At 32.6% G+C, this 24,096-nt stretch overlaps 1 protein-coding gene across 3 annotated transcripts in view; it reads right to left on the bottom strand.

The window, feature by feature from the left end:
* Positions 1-24,096, bottom strand: part of Gabrg1 (gamma-aminobutyric acid type A receptor subunit gamma1) — an 84,729-nt gene that overhangs the window by 31,721 nt on the left and 28,912 nt on the right. For all 3 annotated transcript variants that reach the window (XM_063240748.1, XM_063240747.1, XM_063240750.1), the window contains exons 2-3: positions 22,657-22,805; positions 14,906-14,973 (exon numbers count right to left, since the gene is read on the bottom strand). In XM_063240748.1, the coding sequence (XP_063096818.1) occupies positions 14,906-14,973; positions 22,657-22,805 (217 nt within the window). The remainder of the gene's footprint in view (positions 1-14,905; positions 14,974-22,656; positions 22,806-24,096) is intronic.

Genomic DNA, 24,096 nt, shown 5'->3' on the forward strand with positions numbered 1-24,096 from the left:
TACACAAATAATTAATTGAGAAAGACATTAGGAAAACAATGACATATGCAATAGCATGCAAAAATTAAATACTTAGAACTTAACCTAACAAAAGGAGTAAAGACTTCAATAACAAAAACTATATTATTCCTTGTTTCTGAGGAGGCAGAACCATCGTTGTCAAAACAGTCACAGTGCAAAACTAATATACAAATTTAATGCAATTCCAAAAAATGCCAAAAACATTTCTCACAGAACTAGAGAAAATCCTCTTGTAATTCATATGGATCCAGGAGAGAAGCAAAAGAGCAAAAGCAATTCTGGGTGATAAGAACAAATCAGAAGGCATCAGAATCCCAGACTTCAGTTCATACTACCGGCCACCTTGATGAAAACAGCATGGCAGGTTGGCAGTAAAGAGACATGTGAGTCAATGGGACTGAGCAGAGCGTGCAGAAGTAGGGTCAGGTACATTCAGCTATGTGACCTTCAAAAAAGAGGCCAAAAACACACACTGGAGGAAAGGCTGTATCTTTAACAAGTAGTGCTGGGGAAACGCTATCCACATGAGAAAGGCTGCCCATAGACACATATTATCTCTGTGTTCTAAGCTAACATCAAAGTGGATCAAACATCTAAATACTAAAAGAGAAACACTTTATCTGCTTGATGGTACACTATGTAAAACTCTTGATAACATGGATATAGATTCAGACTTTCTGCACAGAATCCCAGTTGTACAAGAAATAATAGCAAGGTTCATCAAATGTATACCCTTAAATTTAAAAGTTTCTGTATAGCAAAGGAAACAACAGAGTGAAAAGTTACAGAATGGAAATAAATTTGCACCAGCTATTCTTTAAACCGAAGACAAATGTTAAATGCCTACAAAATAAAATGCCCGATAAAAAATGAGCAACTTAATTGAACAGATACTTTTCAAACAAATAAATGCAAATAGCCAATAAATAATAGAAAAATATTGATAGCACTGGGATTAGAGAAATGGAAAGTGAAACACACTAAGAGTCCATTTTACTCCAGAAAAAATGAGTAACATATGCTGACGAGTTTTCAGGAATACAGGGACCATTCTGTATTTTTAGTAGAATGTAAACCACTCCAACCATTATGAAAATATGTATAGCAATTTGTCAAAAAGCTAAAACTAGAAATTTTATTTGTCTCAATTATGCCTCTTGTATGTGTCTGCTCAAAGAGTTAAACACATCATATTACAATTATACATGCATACTCATATTTATAGCCGCATAGTTTATCTTAGTGAAATCTTAGAAATACCATATACATGTCCATCAAAAGATAAATGAATAAAGAAAACATGGCATTTGTGCACAATGGAATGCGATACTGACAAAAGCAAGGATAAACTTGAGTCTCATAGCAAAATAGATCTACCTTGAGATCATAATATTAAATGAAATAAATCAGACATACAAGATTAAAGATCACATGGTTTCTTTTATATAAGAAAACTAAAATACAAGGACCAAAATAAAAGACAAGGAATTATGGAGACAAATCTTTGCAAATTGGAAGGAGACCATAAGATAGAAGGAGGGAAAAAGGAGGGAAAGAGGATAAAAATGTTACTAAGATGTTTATGCACATATACCACCCCATGCAGAACATCATCAGTCCATACTGCAGACATGTACTTAAAAGAACTGAGAAAAAAAGATGAAAAGTTTTCTAGTAAGAAGTATCCTCTTAATTTAAAATTAAAGATAAATATGCAGAGTACGTTCTTAGATACTTCATCTTTCCTGAAGTCTTGTAGTGGTTAATATTCCAAAGCCTTGTGAATAGCTAATCCTTAATAAAAGCTTCACTTCGATAAGAAGGTCATTAAGGCTCTGTCATTTGATAAGTAATTTTTAAAATCCCATTTTGTTTACTGTTTCATATTATTATAATACCTAGAAAATTATCAAACTATGTTTTCAGGCTTTTATTCGCTCAGAAGGACAAACACAAAAGCTTCTAAGATAAACATTTTGAGATAAAAAAGAGCAACCCTATGAACTGTGATTCAATGTACTTTATAAGCTTAGCTATTTTCTTGCAAGATAACAAGAAAAATAGTGTTAATGAATAAATATGCAAAGTATGCCATCTTGACTTCTAGTTTAATGAAATGGAACCATGACTGCTGAAAGTATGCGTTGCCATCCTTTAATTACACTGTCTATTTTGCAACTTTGTCCTATATTTCACATTTAAAGTATTAGCTTATTCAGTATTATAGACTTTCTAGTATTGGGAGAAAACTTCAGACAAAATGCAAGATTAATCTAGCAATTAATATACTTTCTCATTAAATTTTATTTGGTTATGACTTGCTAATCCTACCTTGGCATTAGTCTCTCCCCAAAATATATAATCACATATATAAAGACTGAATGATAGGCTCACTCATGTTTAGGACTAAATTAAATAACACAACTCTAGGGTCAAATGTAGGTCATTCACAGAACAAAGAGTTTGATTGTGGAAGTTCATAGATATCAGTTTTATTTGCTCAGTTGTCCTAAAAAGCATTAGCTTCACATGATAATTAGGATAAATAAAAATTTTAGTTATTGTATTTTTAAAACAGTAAAAATTAAGAAATAAAAGTTATATCAGCTGCTTAAATCAGTGAAGTACTAGCAACATTTAGAAAGAGATTCAAAGATATCCAAATTCAAAGCTAGTATAAGGAAGGAAATTATAAAGATCAGAACAAAAATCAATGAAATTGAGATTTTAAAAAAACACAGAATCAAAGAGTTGGCTCTTTGAGAGAATAAACAAAATAAGCAAACTTTTAACCAATCTAACCAAAAATAAAAAAGGAGAATAAAGACCTAAATTATTGCAATTAATAGTGAAATCATAATAGATGCTCAAAATTAAAAAGATTATTAACAACTACTTTTAAAACCTGTAGACCAATAAATTGGAAAATTCAGAAGACATGGGTAAATTCCTAGATATATATGAATTATGAAAGCTGAACCAAGATGATTTTGGGAAAAAAAAACTAAATAAACTAGTAAAATGAAATTGAGGCAGAAATAAATAAAAATAAAGCAAAACAAAAATAAAACAAAAGTACACTAAACTAACAATTAATAAAAGCCAAGTCTGAATGAATTCATGCTGAATTCTGCAAAAACTTCAGAGAAGATCAAATAGCAATACTTTTCGAGCTGTTTAATAAATGGAAAGAAAAAGAATGTCTCCTTGGAGACCTGGAATTTACCATTACCCTGTTTCCAAAATCAGGAGAGAGAGAGAGAGAGAGAGAGAGAGAGAGAGAGAGAGAGAGAGAGACAGAGACAGAGACAGAGCGCAAGAGAGACAAAGAGAGAGAACTATATACCAATCTGTTTGATAAAGACCATACCAGAACTATAGACCAATCCAAGTATAGATTGCAAAGAATACTGCACACAGATATGTGCACACAGACTTCAACAAACCATCACAAAGTCAACTAACTAGACTTCATCCTAGAGTGGAAGGGTGGCTCAGTATGTGCAAATCAATAAATGTAATACATTGCATAAGCAGAAGGAAAGACAAAAAATATCACATGAGCATCTTAATAGATACAGGACCAAATGCCTTTGACCAAATTCCAGCATCATTTTAAGCTGGAAATTTTGCAGAAAATATGTATAGTAGGACCTTAACTAAATCTTATAAAAGTTATTTATGAAAAATCTACTACATAATAGTATAGTAAATGGGGAAAACTGGAGAAATGCAAATTAAAACAGAGACTCCATTTTACCTCAGAAAAAGGCTAAAAATTATCAAGAAATCAATGAATAACAATGGTGTTAAGACTATGGGGAATAAAAGAGCCTTTTTACATTTTTGGTGGAAATTTAAATTAGTACAACCACTATGGAAATAAGTATGGAAATTCCTCAGTGATTTAAAATTAGAAGTTGCCTTTAACCCATCTATTAACTTTAAAGGTATTTTCCCAATGAGTTAAAGACATCATGTTCTGATACATGCATAACTATCTAGCAGCACAATTCTTAATAAATATATTTAGCTATAGAACATATAGGTATAGGCCTGTATAACCACCAAAAATGAATGAATAGAAGGAATGGGATATTTACACACAAGCAGGACTACACTGCCATAAAGAAAGATAAATGAGTCATTTGTGGGAAAATAGATGCACATAGAGACTACAAGTTTTAGTGAAATAAATTAGACCTCTAACCTTAAAATTTGTATGGTTTCTCTAGTATGAGAAACCTAGAGTATAAATAAAGAGCAACGTAAAAGAAAAGTATTAGGAAATAGATAGATCTTATCAATTTTGGATGGAGATGAAGAGATGGAAGGAGGGGAGAAGGGTGGATAAGAAAAAGAAAACAGAAATTAAGATGCATTATTTATATGTACCAACTCCACACACGGAATGCAAACATTGTGTACTACAAATATGTACTAATAAAAAAGGTGTAAAATTTTACAAAGAAAGAAAAAAATGTCCATGAATCCTGGATTCAGCTCCTAACACATATTTATACTTATGTATGAATATAAATTGCAAAAGACACATCTATATTTATGTCTCTATATGTCTGAATGTGAACTGAAAAACACATAATGTCATGTGTACTTATCAGTAAAATTTGTCAGCAAGAATTTTTTCAGTATTATAGTTACTTCACTTCTGTATTGATATACAAATAAGATTGAATATTAATAAAACAAAAAAAAGTTAAAGATGAATAGGAATAATAGTTATTATTTTCATCTAGAGGAAATTAAAAATGGCTCTCTGGTGAGCATTATCTATAACTAGAATCTTAAAGGATAAGGAGCATTCACATCGATACAGGGATTAACTGATAAATGGACGGGAGAGGGAGAGAGTAAAATGTAGGACATAAGAGGAAAATTAAATTATATAAACTATATATATTGAAAAAGTAGCCCAGTTTTTGTTATGTCATAAAATGCGTGTTCTTCCATCCAACGGGATATTCTACCTCTGGAAATTTTTTCAGATTTATCTAAAATCACCAGTTTCCAATAGCTGACTCTGGAACATGAGACCGTGCTAAACCACTGCACTGTTGAATTGAGAAGTACGATCAGAAAGTCCTAATCCTTTACTTGTTAATATTCCAAATCCTGCTTAAGACACATTTTCTAGTGGATTTCTATCAGCATTCTATAATTTCAAAAGGCGAAACATTAAATTTAGTATAACCACACAACAGCTAAACTCTGAAAATGACAAAGAAACAAAAGATGAGCTCTAATTCCCTAAGGTGGCAATCACAGCATGAAGAGGGTGCAGTCTTAGGAGATCTGCAAAGGAGCTACCTTTCCAGCTTTGTGTCAGCCAACCAATAAGACAGACGGAAAGATACATAAGAAAGCAGACAGGTCTATTTTGGGGGATTGGTTGATGTGCTGTTGTGTGTGCTGATAAGCGCAGAGCAGGCAGGTGGCTGGGGAGCCCAGGAAGAGGTGAGGCTTCTGCCTTGAGCACAGGCATTCTGCAAGCAGAGCCTTTCTTCCTTCAGGGGCTCAGTTTTGTCTTAATCTTGCATGTAACTAAATGAGGCCCACCCACATTATGGAGAGCAATTTGCTTCAGTCAAAAACTAAACTTATGTGTAAATCACATTTAAAAACACTACATTTACAGAAACATCTAGATTTGTGATTGACCAAATGTATGCGTATCATAGTCTAGCCAAGGTGACACATAAACACCATTGCAAGGCTATAACAAAAGGAAAGATCATTCACTGATTCAGAAAAATGTGAATCATTTTTAGAAATGAGAAAATGAGCAAATTTTGTGATAGGAAAAATATACCCACTCTTATATTTTCTATGTAAATCTATACTCTTGTCATCTTGTCCCATATCTTAACATAATTCCCAGTAAGTTTGCTTCATATTGCCTAATTGAGTTGAAGTAATATATTAATAATGTATTTTATAAACTTTAATTTTTTCTTTGTACTTTGAATTTTAGCAAGATATATATAAAATCTAGAAAAAAAGTTCCTACATTGAATACATAAGAACTGTTCAGAGGAATTCCAAGAAAATACAAACTCATCAAGTACTAGCTTTAGGGGTGTAAGAAGTAATTAAACTAACATAAGTGTATTCAACAGATATTTTAAACCTTCTTTAAGCACACTGTATACTGGTTGAAATTCAATATTGAGTTTATATTATAGTGAAACTTTTTTTCTAAAAGTATTAATACTAATTTGACAAATTTTAAATGTAGTGAGATACTATCATTTTAATGGTATTTGTGTTCTTACTATCACTCTGGAATAAACGAGCATATGAATGAAAATACAATCTGCATAGAATATGCTTTCTTGTGTAAAATGAATATGGCAGCAAATATATCCAAACTACACTTCTTTACTGGTAAGGAATTCTTCAAATTGGGCAGTTGCTATCAGACTATGACTAAAAACAACTGTTTTCCATTCACATAAGCAATGTTTGCTATAGTTTTGTTCAGTCTGAGATAGTTAGATAGTTATTCTATATTCTCGGTGGGAAAAGCATTTCTCATCCCTAGATACCACATATTCAAAACATATCTTGCTCCCTGACCTAGGTTATCAGAGCAGACCGTTATATTATTTGAAATGATATATTAGAAAGAGTCCATATAGCTCACATTATGTATTACATATAATTACTAATTTCTGAAATTCTTATCATTATTAACATTATCAGTGAAGAAGATGAAGTACTTTCCAAAGCTGTAGGTCAGCATATCACTAGGAGACCATTGGGCTGCTGTTGGAGGCCTCTGCTTCTCCCATTTATTTGAGTACCATAGTTCAGTTTCTATTGTGTATCACAAAGCTAGGTAATTCTAGATTTTTCAAGGCTTGACATAATTCACACAGTTCATATTACTGTACTTTTTTAGAATTTCCATTACAATGTCATAAGTAAATAATTTAAAGAAAATTTCTTTCACATTTTAACTAAACTACAGAGCAACTGATGATAATTCAAATATATTGCTAGTCTAAGACTTTAAATTTGCATAAGATGTTCACAGATTTTGCATTTGTAGACATAAGAATTACACACTGAATAAGGGATAAGGTAGCATCTTATAATTATTTACATAATTTTAAATAAGCTTTAGATAATGAGACTATCATAGAGTAAATGTAAAGCATATAGTATAGTACTAAACTATATATAGTGCAAAGCACATGGATTGGATAGAGTAAGGAAACCATATGAAATTTTTCACTGCAACTTACCAGACTATGATGCTGACCATGTTGCTTAAAAGTGCTCTTACTGGCTAAATATAGGCACAAGGCAAGATCACCATTATAATCTTCCCCAATCCTGTGACTCTGTGATCATCAGAACATCATACAGTTTTGGAAATTAACCAGTGCTGTAACTCTGAACAGAGAACATAAATTGTCTTCCAGAGATGCTTTCTCATAAAACTACTTCTATAATATCATTATTGTATTCTTTAATCCTACACAATGCCTTCCAAGTTTACAGTGATATGATTTAACTTAATGGTTGTGAAAACTAATTAATTTAGAATTCATGGATAAACGTTTTCAAAATTCTAATTGAGGGCCCTGATAAGGGTTCCCAAATCAGAAACTACTGGAGTGATTTCTGAGAAGTTGGATTTTTTTAAAGAAAAATATAGTAGCTTTCTTATATATATTTTGAGGTTATGAATGCTTAGTAAACTTTGATTTAAGACTCCGTACCTTCCCTATGATTTTTATACCTCTAGGTTTTAGACTAAAATCAAATAGACAAATAACAAAGCTAGGCATTATGGAATATAACTATAACCTTAGAATATGGAAGGCTAAGGCAGGAAAGTAAAAAGAGTCCAACTTGGACAATTTAATGACTTATAGAAATCCTGTCTCAAAATAAAAATTTTAAATTTAACATGGGATAGGGGGGGTAGCTCAGGGTAAAGACATTGAGTTCTATTCCCAGAATTAAGAATTATAAAAACAAAGTGGGGTGGGAGAGGCGGATAGAGGGACAGAGACAGAGACAGAAAGAGACAGGAGGAAGAAGGAAGAGGAGAGGAAAAACAGAGGAGGAGAAAGTTGAACTGGGGAAGGGAAGAAAGAAGCAAGGAAAAAAGAAAGTCTGCATACAAAGTAACTGAAACCTAATTGGAAAATTTTAGGACATTTAATATCCATCAATGCAAAAAAAATTCACTACTATTCTTAAAGTTAAATCCTGTAGGCTACCATCTCCCAATACTAGCACTCCATAGTAAACATCATATACGAATATGTGTGTATGCATTACATGTAAAGGAAGACTGCTTCATAATATTCAATGACTCCATGAAATTGTATGTAATTTTAGTTTCCAGTGTCCTATGGCAAAATGCTAAGTGCCTGAAGTTACTGCATTTGGCAAGGTGTGACTGTCTCCTGGTAATAGGATCAGGTGAATAAAAACGTCCTTTGACAGGTAGAAGCTCTGCAGCACACTTTGTCACCTCAGCATAGAAACGTCGGGAGCAAACAACAAGAGGAGAAGGAAGAAAGGGAAAGGGAGGAAGGGAAGGATTTGTTTGTGTGGTGTGTGTGGGGACAACCTATAGAATATCAGAAACAAATGCATCACCCATGGTGGAAAAATGAGTTCATTGCAATGCAAGAAACATGTAGAAGAAAAATTCTCTGAACAGTCACTTTCTCAATATGTTTCAGATCCTTTAAATTAGTGTTAAGTGTCTTGACAGTTTTGATAAAATTGAGACTGGTAAGACAAGAAAAAACAACCTTGAAATAAGTTGTAAACATTTTCAGATAGATTGTTTAACTGTTACTATCTCCCAGGTTTAACCATTGGTATTTGACCATTCCACTTAAGTGAATGAAAACCAATAAACTATTCCTGAAGAAAACTTTATTTGCATTTAGTATTTAATAATGATTATGACTTTTGCACTTCTACATATACTTTTGTTTTAAAGAGTTTTTGAGGTAGGCACAGTGCGCATGATTTAAGTTCCAGCTGTTGTAGGTGGACTGTAAATTTGAGCCCATCTGGGAAGTTTAGGAATTAAGGAGTCCTGTATCAAAATAAAAATGATAAGAAGTCTGGGGATATAACACATTGAAGCCTTGGCTTCAATCAATCATAAAAATAAAAATTAAAAATACATAAAAGATTTATTTTAAACTAGATTTTCTTCTTCCTTTAAAACTAATCTGAAAAATGTTATTTTTAAAAAAGTATTTCTATACTGACCAGCATAAATTTATTTGTTACTAAAATGACTCAGAGCTGTTAGTACTGCTGGCCTCTTATAGCACCAGCTGGTTTCCCAGGTCTGTTTGAATTACCCTCCTCGTAGTTCAATCCCCTGTTTTTTTTAAATTTGTATCTGTTACCAAAATGAATCAGAGATTGCCGCAATTAGAATATATGAAGCTTCAGAATTATATTCTAGGGATGCACGATATGCCACTTTTGTGATTTAAATGATGTGAATTAAATTCTATAAATGTGATTGGATTTTTCATTCTTGATCAGTTTTATGAATTGCTTATCTTTTCCCTTCATGCTCAAAGTTCCTGTACTGATAATGGTTTCATCTTGGACTATATACCAGTTAATAGTTACTACAATAAGGTCATGTTCAAATCATACCTTAAATGTTCAACTCTAGCTATGTTTGTACATACTACTTTGCAATTTAACCTCCTCTTAAATACATCGTGAACTTTCTAGAGTTCTCACTGATCTTGAAGATTTGTTAGAACCCTTGAATGTCTGCACTGACTAGCAGAATGTAAGTTGCTATGGGGATGTATGTCCTCAATATACTAAGTTAAAACATGTCTTCTCCCACAACCTGCAAAGTTAAGAGCTTAAAAATATACCCGTCCAGTCTAATAACCTCAACCAACATTTACTGTCTTTATTTTGATTGAAAATTTTTCCACTTATATTTGATCAGGGCACACACAGAATTGGACTACTTGTTCAAATTACTCTGATTTTTTCAGTAATTTATTGACTGAGTCATTTTTTCCATTTAATACACAATGTACTCTACTTTTGAGAGGGACATAAAGATCAGAGCTTATAGCTCTGGAACAAAGAAATGAAAATCATTTCCTATTGAAGAATGATGTTTTTGGTGCCACCAGTATTGTACTGAAATGCCATTTTATGTAGTCAAATATGAAGAACAATCATTTTATAACAAATCAAATTCGGGCTCACTTAACAAAAAGACAACAAGGCTCAGTGGTTTGCATCTGTAACTCCAGAGCTTTGAAAGACTGAGGCTGGAGAATAATAAGTTTGAATTCCACCGAGGCAAGTTAGTGAAAGTCTCTCCAAAAATACAAAACAAAATTTAGCTGGGAATATAGCTCCATATGAAAACTCCGGGTCCAATCCTCTGTACTTCCAAAAAAAAAAAAAAAAAAAAAAAAAAAAAAAAACCACACACATTTAAACTGGTATGTTAATTTTCTTCCTTCTAGACAAATAACTTAAAATGTGTTCCTAGTTAATGGGGAATAAAAAACAACTCCAAGCTTACTTAATTACTCATTATTTACTTGATTACACTTCCATTCAAAGCAGTTTTGTTCATTTTTTAAAAAGCAAATTCTAATTTTCTTGTATTGTTTAGTTAAAATAGTCTTCTGTATAAACTTCTTATCAACCCCTAGTATGATAATGCATTTCTTTAATAAACACTATCAATCATTCCAGTGGATTTTTGCATAAGTTTTAGCATTACTAGTTTCAATAGCAATTTCATTTAATTAACATTTGCAAAACTATCACTGCCCAAGGTTATAAATGTGTAATTCACCCCACTGGGAAAACTAAATCTTTACTACCATGAATCTTTTATAGAAAATCATTGTTGAGTCCTCCTGGTAGTCTACATGTCAGTGTATTTCCAGAATATTAATACAGCTTTGAATCCTGTTTCTCTTTACTTTAATGATGACCTTTTATATTTAAAAAATTAAGAACAATTAAAAGCAAACTTCCTTCATAAAAATCATGCAATTTAGAAAAATGTAGACTTTTCTCTATGTTCAATTGGTTTACTTTCTCTAGGCGTTGGTTACTTAAAATACTAAACAATATAAAATTATCCAAAAGAGAAAAATTAACATTTTTTAATGTACTACCTTAGGAAATTTCATATTTACATAATGTTCAAAATTCAGCATTATACCCACATTTATATAAAATGTTTTCTCGTTTTAAAAAACTCAACTGCTTGTATAGAAACTTATTTTATGCAGAGCCGATACTAAAACATTTATTACTTTTTTTTCTCTTTGTTTCCCTTGGTACTGTTTTTTCTTCATTTTCTGGTTAATCTTGCAATTTTACTTATTACCTCTGTTTTCTGTTCCTTAAGTGTATGTGTTAGTAAAGTCTGATATACATTTTTTTCTCTCTTACATCAAGGCTCCATCCCTTTCCTAGCCAATCTTACAGAGATTTTGCAAACTCTTGAGAGGGATTTGGCTCCTGATTCTTCTTTGAATATCAGTCCCTAATTTAAGACTAACTTCCAGGTCACTGTATGCAGACATCCCACCATCCTCTCAAAAAGCAATTTATTCATGGCCGATTCACATTCGTTTCCTTTATAGTGACAAAGACATCAGTTATGGTATGGCCAAATGCTGACACTGGAGCAATCAGTGAAGACAGCTGTGAAAGTTAAGGTCAGTCACAGAAAGATCCGGCTAAGGAAGAGAAAAACAGATGGAATGTGACCGTCATATAAGGAAGCTGACATAGGCAATAGGCATAGTGTAATGGTTCTTCAAGTCTAAAGTGATAAAGGTGAAAAATACAGAAATGATTTGATTCTTGTTATACTGCATAAATTGAGTAAGAAAAGTTGTAGATAATTCCCTTTAATGTCTTAGACGATGAATTGTGTTACACACAAAACTTCATAGGTTCAGCTGCTAATGATCAGTATCTCAGATATGACTGTGTTTGAAGATAGGGCTTAAAAAGAAAAGATTAATTTTAATTGAGGTGTTCAAGATGGATCCTAATCTATTCTGACTTTTGATGAGAAGAGAAAGTCTAGATAGGCCAAGTGACAAAACCAATGAGTGAGAAAAAGGCAACAGAATGCGAGAACATAGTGAGGATGTGCCCTCTTCAAGTCAGTGAAAGGCCCAGGAAAAAACCAAACCAGCCAACACTCTGAGCTTGGACTGATTGTCTCTATAATTGTGCAAAATAAATATCCAGTTCTTGCGTCTCAAAGTTACTGGTAATTTGTTACAGTAATCAGAGTCCAGTAATAGCATCAATGACCGAATCACAGGAGATTCATAGAGTAACACATTATTGAGCTCATTAAATGACACCTAATAGTTTGACTCACAGAAATGAGATTGTTAAGGTTTGAGTCAGATCATCATGATCTATTTGTTAAATAATATGTTCTGGTTATGTTAGTGTCATCAATTAATATCCTTCAAATAGTAATAAAACACTATGTGTAAAAGTAAGGCATGAATGCTACACTTAATCATTTTGTATCCTATATGGACCTCCCTTGACATTATTGCATAATCTTGCTGCTTCTCATTTCTCTCTCTCTCTCTTTCTCTCTCTCTCTCTCTCTTTCTCTCTCTCTCTCTCTCTCTCTCTCTCTCTCTCTCTCTCTCTCATCCTTATGTTATCAATCTACATTTTTTGAATTTGTATGACGTAATTGTTCACATTCATATTCTCACTCCGTACATACAATTTGGAATAACTGAATCATGCTATTTAGCATATGTATCTTCTCAAGTTCTTCATGAACTATATAATAAACTGTTGTAGAGTCATCCTGCAATGTTATAAAACAATAGAATTTATTCATCTTATTTAACTATATATTTTTTGCCCTTATAAGCTTATCTCATCCTCTTTCTCATCTACACACAGTCTCCAAAATTAGTGGTTCAAGAATTAAACCTGCATTTCTCCATACTCCCCAGCACTCTCAAACCAGTGTCTGACTGAGTGGCTTGCATCACTGCATGACGCACGGGTCTATTCTGGGCTATGCAGAATGCAGCTTGGGCATGGGAACAATTTTGAAGATGGAGACGATGTTCACTGAACTATTATGCTTTTCCTACATTTACCACTCCACTAAACTTACCAGTCGGAGAAAACCAACACCATCTGATTGCTAATGGTTATGGGCCCAATTTAGTCTATTTTTTGCTGAACTCTATGTACATTTGTAATTCATTATTATTCCTTCTTTATTCTCTCTAATGTCTAAAATTATAAAATGCCTCCTTCTGCTTTTTCTCCAACCTCTCTGACTTTCCGACGTGCTTCTTTCCTGTATTATTCTTCTTCCACCCGTATTTTACCTACCATCTGGTCCTCATGTCTGCACTGTTCTTAAGCTGAATATCCTCTTGGGTCATCTCAGAGATTCTTAAAGTTTTAAGGTACATTATACACCATTTTCTTCTTTTCCTCCTATACTCAGTCCCAATACTTCCTTGAACAACAAGGCTAACAGATGAATCACTGCTGGGTAGCACCTACTGAATGTGCCCTTTCTTAGTCACTTTGCTTGTCATCATGATAAAATACCAGATGACTGCAGCGTAAAGGAGAGGCCTATTTGGGCGCAGGTCTGGCAACCTTAAACTCAGAACTGCCATGGTGGAAGGGTATGGAAGGAGCAAAGCTGCTCATGGTGATCAGAAAGCAGAGACCCTAGAAATAAGACAGGTCTTTCCAAATCATGTCCCCCAGGTCTCCACTCTAGGCCACAGAATCTGAGAGCACATTTATTCCTGACCTCACAGATGAATTGATTCACTCATGTATATAGGGCCTTTGAAATGCAATCACCTTCAGAAAGCACTATCCAAGAACACATGAGATCTCAGGGGAACATTCCTGATGCAAACCATTAAGTATCTGAGCACACCCACCTGCATTACATATCCCACATAATGTCACTACTCTCTGCAAGATTTCTTCAAGTCCTTACCTTGGAGTCAGCCTAGGTCTAACACAGGAGTCACCAGATTCTGAAAAAGTCGCTTGATATTTCTTAATGTGCATCTATCTTTTCTGACTCAGTTGTCATTTTACATAGTACAGGAAAGTAACAGTCTGATTGTCTCCAGTTCAGCTGTCACCCTAGTAAGGAAAACCTCTAAGATCTATTGCCTGGAATAATGCAACCTCTGAACTGGTCTCTCTAATCTCAATCTTGGCACTTATATCTATCTCCTACATTATTACCAAAGTGATGTACTAAAAAAAGCATATAATAGCTGATGAAAATCTTCTGATTATTTCTGTTATCCCAAGAAATATAAAATTCGTACATCACAAAATATTCACGTTTCCTATTATAATATGTTGCAATACCATCCTAAATATGATTTTTATAATTCCTTCATATTCAGTTCCTCATCTTGCTGTTTACATTTTCTAGGCAATAAATTTCCTGGATATTTTCAGGCCATTTGATTTCTCTGCAGCTCTGGGCATTCTGCCTTTTCTACATATATGTCCCTTTCCATCACAGACTTGTCTTTCCCCCTAGGTCTACTGATCTTCTTTTTTCTAAATTTCTTCAGCCCCCTCCTTTTGACTGAGCAGGTGATATTTATTTATGCCTATCACAGTCATATCAAATACACTGCACTAGAAAAAAGGCTACTAGTTCAGCTATTAGGTAAGTGATATTTTAGCTCTGATTGCTCATCTAGCACAGAACATTACACATAGCAACTTAAATTCATTCAGAATCAGCTATCAGAAATGACTAAAGTATTCACTGTATTATGAAGCCAAATTTCTGAATCTCTGGATTTGTATCACTCACCATATTTATGGGATCGACTGGTCCAATACTATTTACATAAACATCCGTTTCTATTACTGTAGGCCTCACTGCAAAATAACAAAGCAGAAAATGGCAAGGTTATCATCAAAAGCCATCTTAAAGAAATCTTAGCTTTAGGTAAATCATAACAGGAATAGTTCAGTGTTTTAACAATAGAAGTTCCCTCATTATAAAATGCAGAAACATAAACTCATAAAAACACAAAACTTTCAATATGCAAATCAATCATATACTTAAAGCATATTTTAATTAATGTTTATGCTGAACATATTAAAATATCTAAATCACCCACCCAACATAAGGAAGTAAATTACACAAAATATTTGCTAATTCTTTCTAAATTTACTATAGAATTCTAGAATTAGAATTGTAATTCTTAGAGACTAACAGTACATAATTCTACTGAATGCTTTTCAGTTACTACTCAATGCTCAGCTTCACTTGAATAGAAGGAGAAACATCTGATTTGTAGTTTTTTACTGATTTCTAAGTTGTGAATTCTCTCATGAAGCCTTGTTTAAAGACAACAATGTCTTTAAATCACTAAATGCACATTTGAAAAATGTAAAAGAAGTATTTATTATAAGATAGTTTAAGCACCACTAGAATTTACACTGCAGCTATTAAGATTAAAGAACATAATGTATGTTACAAAATTATCCAAATCTGACTCATACCAGAAGTTCAGTGCATATCTGTGTAAACCTCCTTCCTTCCTCCCCTATTAATAATATTATTTTAGATTGTTGACGGTTGGCTCCAATGTCAAACAACCTTTATTTTTACAGACTATATTGTATAAGCATCCCTATGGATTGGGTAATTGTTCTTGTGCAACCACTGTTTGCTCTCTAGCTGAAAAAAAAAGTGTCTCAGTGGTACATACACTGTATTTTTAATTCTATCAAAATATATAACATTAATCAGTCTTTCAAATATTCACCAAATAACATAATTAAGATTTACCTACAACAGTATCATACCTGATGGTGACTTAGACTTGCTTCTCCCTTTATTTTCCCACATGTTTTATTGACTATGTCAACTAATGGATTCTACTTTGGCAGAATCACACATGCACATAAGATACTGTGATCATCCCCTCCGAGTGCTCCCTCACCCCCACGTTAGTTCCACATTTCAGGGTGAGGTTCAAGTATGTGTTTTGATCACATCCATCCCCCTTATTATCTGCTCTTACACACCCTCTCGCTCCCTCTTATCCCATTTTCTTATTAAATAATATTCTTCCTTCCACTTTCTCAACATTCTTTTTAGATTCACAGATTAGGCAACCGCGGGATATTTGCTCTTCTAAGTCTGTCTGAGCCCAACATGGTGATCTAGATAGATCCGTCTTACTGAAAACAAAATATTTTAGTCTTTTCTTCAATAAGATTTTTGGCTTTGTTTAAGGACATTGTCAAGACTAAGGACAGTTCATGCCCATGTTTTGTTGATTGTTATGTAAACATTTTCGTTTTACTCCCCTCATCATCACTATGAAGAAAGACCTAGAACTCAAGGGTTTTTTGTTTTGTTTTGTTTTGTTTTGCTTTGCTTCAGCAAATATTTGCTAGAGGGTTGGGTGTAAAGTGCTAACAAGCAAACATGATGACAAAAATCTCAAGAAAAAAAAATACTACCTCAGAGAATTTATAAAGAAAAAGCAAAGTAGATAAATTAGAAAAGCAGCACTTTGTAGATTGAAAGTTTCTCTGCTACTGTAGCAATATTTTGTTCATTTTTCTGTGTACATCTTTCTAAAATTTGTCTTTTTTTCTTTTCTGCCCTAGCACTTATCACTCTTAGTTCAGAAGCAATGACTGACCTGATAGGATGTACTTCTTCCTCTGACTTCGGAATCCAGGGATCTGAGTATCTCCCCAGCCCCTGTGTCTCTGCCTAACTTTCCTGGCATGTCCCTGTATGGCAAAATCTTCCACCTACCAAACCTCAATCAGAAATTTCATTACTTTGCAAAATCCTACTCATACAGATTTAAAATAGTACTTGTTTTTACCCTTTGCAGTGGAAAAAGTTATCTACGTTTTTACAAAAACAAGTATTATTTAGCTAGGTTTTTTAGGTTGTTTTTAATATATGTTATACATATTTTCTTAAAAAGCAAAATGAATAAAATATGTTAAAAAGTAGTAGCAGTATTTGGAATTAAATGTTTCTAAACCTATATATTACAGAAAAGTAATGCATCCTCCTAGTCAACAACTGGGTTTTGTAATTAGAAGTAGGTCATGTGACCTACAGAAGATTTTTATAATTTAACTTAGATTGATGACCTCTGAGACAAGTTGCTTTAATTATTTGCCATTTATTTCTGACTAGCTATAAATTGTAGCCATGAATACCACATAATTACGCTAATTATGGCTAGATTTGCAGAATGATTTTTTGGAAAGTCAATTAACAACAATGCAATAAGTTTTTTTCTTTTCAATTTAAGTATATTTATTGCCAGTTACAAGCAATGTAGCACACTTACATAATTAGATTTCTTTTCAATTATGGTGATAAATCAACAAATACTGACTTCCTGTATTTACTATGGCAACTGTTGGCTAAATAGTATTTTTACTGAGAGAAGTAAGTGATTCCTAGGGACATTCTATTTTCAGGACAGGCTTGTCCATTTACAAGGTGGAAACAGTTATAAGTCAGTTAGCCTGCTTTGCTAACATCCAAACTTTTTATCCAATCATAAAATGCAGTAAAAGTTGTTAGACAAATTAACTTCAGTCTTAGAGCATGAGCTCTTCATCACCATGGGCTCCGAGGTACTTTATGAGTAGCACACAGTGCCTAGGGATGGGAGTTAAGGAGAATCTCGTCAGAAAGTTCAAGGTAGAAAATTGCTATTAATAAAAAGACAATTTGCAAAAATTAAATATTTATTTACAAAATTGATTTTTTTTCACTTATTATGTACCCATTTTATTTTATTTTTGGGCATGCAGATGGAACTCGTGACCTTGTGCCTGACAGGCAGGAGCTGTGTGGCTGAATTATATCCCCAGCCCTGTACCCATTTTGTAACTTTAGGCTGCTGGCATTTGATCCAATCCTTTAATTTGCAGATGCAAAAGAGGAGAAAGATTAAATATGAAAGTAAGGAAATACTTAAGGTTAATTTTGAGACTATAGGTGGTAATTATATGCCTCAAAATATATGTGTAAGTGAAAAACAACAGAAATCGCTAACTGCTCGGTACTGAACAGTGACTCACTGCCACTTTGATTGACTTATAGTGGGAATAACACTTGTGGATAGAATTACTCAGGATTTTTTGGAAGGTGAGAAACACCCTTTTTCAGCCCAATGATTTGCTTAGACTATTTGTTTCACAGTGAGACTTCCATGATGTTCAAACAGAAGAACATCATCCTTCAGTTCAAAACTAGAAAAACACCCCAAAAGAGAAATGAGACTCCAGCTTTACCAAATGATGTCTTGAAAGTAAGAACAGATGATGTTTAATTCATCAGTACAAACAAAGATCAAAGACTTTCTTTGCAGCAGTGTAGCCTTGAGTGAGAAACCCATGTCCTGCCAAAGCAAATTACAGTTTTTATATATAGAAGGCAGGTAGAGATGACACTGGGGCATATTTCAAAGGGCCTTTTCTGTGCCATGATTCTAAGCACTTTCTTTAAGTACAATATAGAACATAAGTAGATAAACTTCCAGAGACAGTGAGCATATATTAAAAAAAAAAAAAAAAAAAACAGATTTAGAGCAATTTGAGCAACCACAAAATAAGAAAAGAAAAAAAAAAAAGTTAAATAGCAGAAGCAGTAAAACCAATACAAAGTTCATATTCCGCTCCAAGTGGCCAAGGGAACACTGAGAAAACTCAGTTCCATAAGTGGATAATTAGTTTGTTAGAAAACATAAATTAAAATATGTTTTAAAATATTTTCTTCAAATTGATACTAAATATTTTTTTCTTGAACTTCTCATTCCAATCTTTCTATGATGTATGAGCAAATAGTGTTTTGGTCATTTAAAAAAAATCACTTTAGGTCAATTATAAACTCCATTTCTGGAAAAAGTAATGTTTACAGATATTTCTTAATATCATTTTCAGAATATCATTTAAATAAGCAAACAGTCCCACTGGCCCAAAAATTACTGTCAGTGCACAGAAATGTTTGCTTTATGTTTTAAAACTACATTTCAATTAAAAAATAATTTTATGAAACTAAATATATTACAGTTTGCAAGAGGCCTGGGTAGAATTCCCAGAAGGAGAACAGCCCACTAATTCAAGTGCTTTTACACACAGATTGATTTTGTACTCTCTTCTAGTCTGTATCCAAATACAGATTTATTTGTACTAGGCTAGGAAGTTTTTCCAAAAATTCCTTTGAGGAGGAAGCTATCAAATTTCTTCAAAGGATTGTACCAATGTTTCATTTAACTGACACACTAGGAGAAATAATAGTCAAGTATTTTATCCTCCAAATATCTCATTCCAGTATATTTATCAGGACTATGCTTGCTCAGTGAAATGTGCTACAATCTCTCTTCCTCCATTATATGAAAAATATTATGTAATAGTTAAATTACTTATTTTTCTTTTTTTGTAGTATTATCATCGAAGAACAAAAATAATAATTATTTCCTAATTGGATGCTCAATCTGTAAATAATTATTGAGACAATTAGAAATTAGGCCTTTGTGTTCAATAGTACAGTAGTAACATATCAAGCTTATTTTCCTAGTTTTGATGGTTACACAATGATTATATGAGGTTAAAATAATAAAAGTGTGTTTATCGATCACGATGTGATTAAAATTGATAATAAATAGTTTTGAAATATTTATAAGTTAATTATTAAAAATGATCTGTAAAGAAGAAATACAATGAAATAATTAAAATTTTTCAAAATGAAAACAAAGTAAGCAACTATCAAAACTTGGTAAAAGAAACAAAAAAATTCATGCTATCCTTTATAAAATTAGTATTAATTAAAAGATTGAATTGAGATTAAATATTATGAGCCAGGCTTGGTAACTCACGCCTGGAATCCCAGCACTCAAGACACTAAGGCAGGTGGATCACTATATGTGATCACTGTAATCATTGTATGTAATTACTGTATGCAATCAGTAAATGTAACATACACTAACATCATCTACCACCTGTTACAATACGCTGAAAGGATACAATATCACTCTGTGGTGACGCTGTACAAATGCAAAACTTTACCCTAATGATAAGAATAACATATAACCTCAAATTCCGAGTCACTCAGCTTGGTATACTCTTTACAATCAGTAAGGACATAAAAGAAAAACTGAGAAACTATACCAGATAAAAAGAAGTAAAGAAACATGGCAACACATTGTATCTTTGGTAGAATACTTAACAGAAAACAAAGAACATTAGACACAAAATAAGATAAAGATCTGTCAATCAGTTAATAGTATTGCATCAAATTTATTTTCTGGCTCCTGTAAATATTCTGTAGTTATATATCATGCTAACCTTAAGGTTTACATTAAAGGATTACGAGATTGTATCTGTTACTTCTAAAATTTTGCTATATATACTCTTTATTTTACTAAGTCTGCAACTTATTTTGAAATGAAATGATTTTAGCGATCCACAAAAACATAAAATTAAACAGAAGGCAAACAGATTAATAAAATTAAACAAACTTTGAAAGACAATGAAATTTCAGATAACACTAACATTTGATAAAGCCAAATTTGGCTTCTATGACAACAAAAATAAAGTGGTAAAAGTACTTCAAGATCATTTCATAAATGAAGCAGCAGGTTACTAATAAAAGAAAATCTCAGATTTTAAAAATATCACAAATATTATAAAACAATTCAAAACTTTCTTTGACAAATTTAGAACAAATTTCTCATAAAGTTATTTCTCAAAATTGAAAAGTCCAAAGTTTTCATAAACATATTTAATTTTTTGAAGTCCCTAAAAGTAAAGTCTTTGCCAAAATATATTTCCAAATATTTAAGAAATAATAATGTCTATCTTAGAGATACTCATAAGCAGAAAGAGAAAATAACTGGTTTGTAGGTGCTGGCAAAATCTTAACTTCAAGATTACAGAAGACTTTACAGAGAATAAAATAACCAGTCAATATCTTCCATAAGCGTGGATACAGTGCTCTAAAACAAGATATCAAATTTATTCCAGTGATATTTTTATGCAGTGGTAGATCAGAATAAAGTGAAATTTTTAAAGGAATGAAAGGATAGTTTAAAATTTAATTGTTCTAAGATATTTATAGAATAAATAGCAATTTGAATAAAGAACAAAATATAATCCATGTGAATATGTCAATACATGCACAGAAAATATTTGATAAATCATGCCTGAGGTAGCTCCTCAGTAAAAAAGGAAAATATAACAAAGTATCTTTACAAAAGAAGTTCACAATAAACATCATACCTACTAGGAAAATATAGATTCTTTTCTCTGTTATCAGAAACAAGCCAAGACTATTCAACATTGTGTTTTAGTCTTAACCACAGCAATTTCATATGAGAAAATGTATAAGGGAAACAAAGTGATAATATGGCAATAAAAAGCAAAAATATTCATCATTTTCTGTCTTACATAATCTCAGAGAAATATATCAATACATTATTAAATTAATGAATTATGCAAGGGTACTGAGAACACAGTAAATATGCAAAATATCTATTATATTTATATATATTCAAAGCACCAAATTTTCTAATTTTTAAAAAATCCATTTACTCTTGATAGAAACTCCTAAACACATGAATTTTAATCAAGCTAATAATAACTCTTCAAGGAAAAGTAAATTTTAAAATTATATAGAGAAACACATAATGTTTATATGTTTGATGTGTTAAAAGATCAACATGGTAAAGAGTTTAGTTTCTCTGTGTTGTCTATCAACTTAATGCAAACTCAAGGAAAGTTTTTGTTTACATACATTAATTTGTTTTAAAGAGTTACAGTGGTTTAAGTTAGACAAGAAAGTTGAATATTGCATGATTTCCCTTATAGGAGTAACCCACGGGAAAAATATACTGTAAAATGAAGGGAAAATGGCAGAAACTAGGGAAGCACACATTTTAGAATTGAAGAAAGAGCACAAAGGAAAGATGAAGAGGGAGAGGGAAGGGAAAGACACAGAAATGTGCACAGTATCATCTGTGTGTATGTGTACACGTATAGAATGTTGTGTTTGCAGGTGTATATACTTATTGCCTAAACACTTAAAAAATCTCAATGGGAAAGTTCCAGTTTATTTTGGTGATAGAAGTTATATGTAATTTCAAAGGACCAAGCGTAACAATCTTGAACAAAGTTGATTTCCTTTGAGTAAATATATCATCAATATTTTAAATTCTGTGTCCATTAAAACAACATGGCCCTGGTGCCAAACAAGATGTCTCAGTTACTTTTAAGTTTTAGCTTTCTTATGTTGTATCTCTTAGTCCTTCAGAAAAGTTGCTCAAAATTTTGCTGTAGCACCTCTTATGATAGCAATATGATAAGATGATTGCATTAGAATTGTTTATATGCATAATTTCACTTTAGACTAAACTTTTCAGACAATGATTCCAGCTAATAATCCTCAAACCCAACAGGGTCTCTGACATACGTCAAATACTCAGAAAAACATGAGATAAATGATTAAATAATATGAGAGAAGGTATTTTCCTTAGTCAGCAATATCTTAGAACAGAAATTCTATCTTACCTCCAATGTCTGGGCGAAGTTTATTGTCATAACCTTGAAGCAACGAGTTGAGAATTTGTGTAATATCTCCTTCATGAATTTTTGGTGCCAAGACCCATGTTTTGTTCACTGTTAAATCTTCATCATCTTCATCATCAACTTTATCAACACTAAATAATTCAAAGAAAATTTTGAATGGCATAAAGTTAATCAAGCTGTGTATACAGAATACTTTAAGATTAGTATAATTGTATAAAGCAGTATAAGGGATGGAAAAACTTCAGAAATGTTACCGTCATTAAGACCGTGCTTTTATCCTGTGAACTATCCTGATATAATAATGCTCAGAAATTAGTAATTTAGTACAATAAACATAATGCACAATACTAAAATAATAAATTTTTACTATTCCCACAGCTACCATTAAAATTCATACAAATCTTGGACTAACCACGTAAATGCTGCATCATCTGCACAACCATACATGCTGACCCAAAATAATAAAAATCACAAGGTAAAGAATTAGAGAAAGAGTTACGATAGCCTACAAAAAATATTACGTAAATGTATGTATGTATAAAGGAATTTTAAAAAGATACATAAAAAGGCATCTAAAGGAAAGAAAAGCACTGTATGCACACATCCCGACTCCCCAGATAACGTTTCTGGCCACACCTCATCATTGAACAAGGGTAGGATTCACTTTCATCCTAAACTGTGATAGAAACATGCAGAAAATAGCCATTTACCTACAACACATCAAAAGCAACATTTTCTATATCACATATAAATAAACCAATCCTAAATTGAGGAAAGTAATTCCAGACTTACCAACATAGACAATTTTAGTAAATGTTTAATGCTCCAGTGGAAAAGAATCTAAAAGACAAAACACTAACACTGGTAAATCTCTAACACAGTTAATTATGTATATAATTAGTATATTTTAGAAACATGCTTCTTTCCAGCACTAACCCCAACAATGTCCCAAAATCTTTAGTTGATCTTTGTATACTTCCATTCAAAATTCTTTTGCTTTGGACCTAAGCATCTTAGTAAATGCAGACCTCTCTCCTTTATGAATATTTCTATAGTTTGAATCTTAAATGGCACCCCAAGGCCTCTGTGTCTGAGACTTAATCCCCACCCCGGGCACTCTTGGGACATCTAGTGGGAGGAAGTTAGATCACTTGAGAATGCCATAAATGGGACTGAGGCTCTGTTTCTTCTTCTCCCTTTGTTTCTAATCTGCCCTGACACAGCCTATACAGCCATGTGCTCCCCACCATGATGATCTTCCTGGCCGCTATTCTAAGAGGTACAGGGCCAGCTTAATGACAGGCAGAAGCCTCCAAACCTGGAGGCAAAATAAGTATTTTCTGCTAATAAGTTTAAATTTTTGTAGTCACAGAAAGCTGACTAGCACAAATATAACAGATTGAAATTTCATCTTAAAGAATA

The sequence above is a fragment of the Cavia porcellus genome, unplaced genomic scaffold (assembly GCF_034190915.1).
Source record: "Cavia porcellus strain 051 isolate PalLab524CR breed Dunkin Hartley unplaced genomic scaffold, mCavPor4.1 scaffold_30, whole genome shotgun sequence".
Taxonomy (NCBI): Eukaryota; Metazoa; Chordata; class Mammalia; order Rodentia; family Caviidae; genus Cavia; species Cavia porcellus.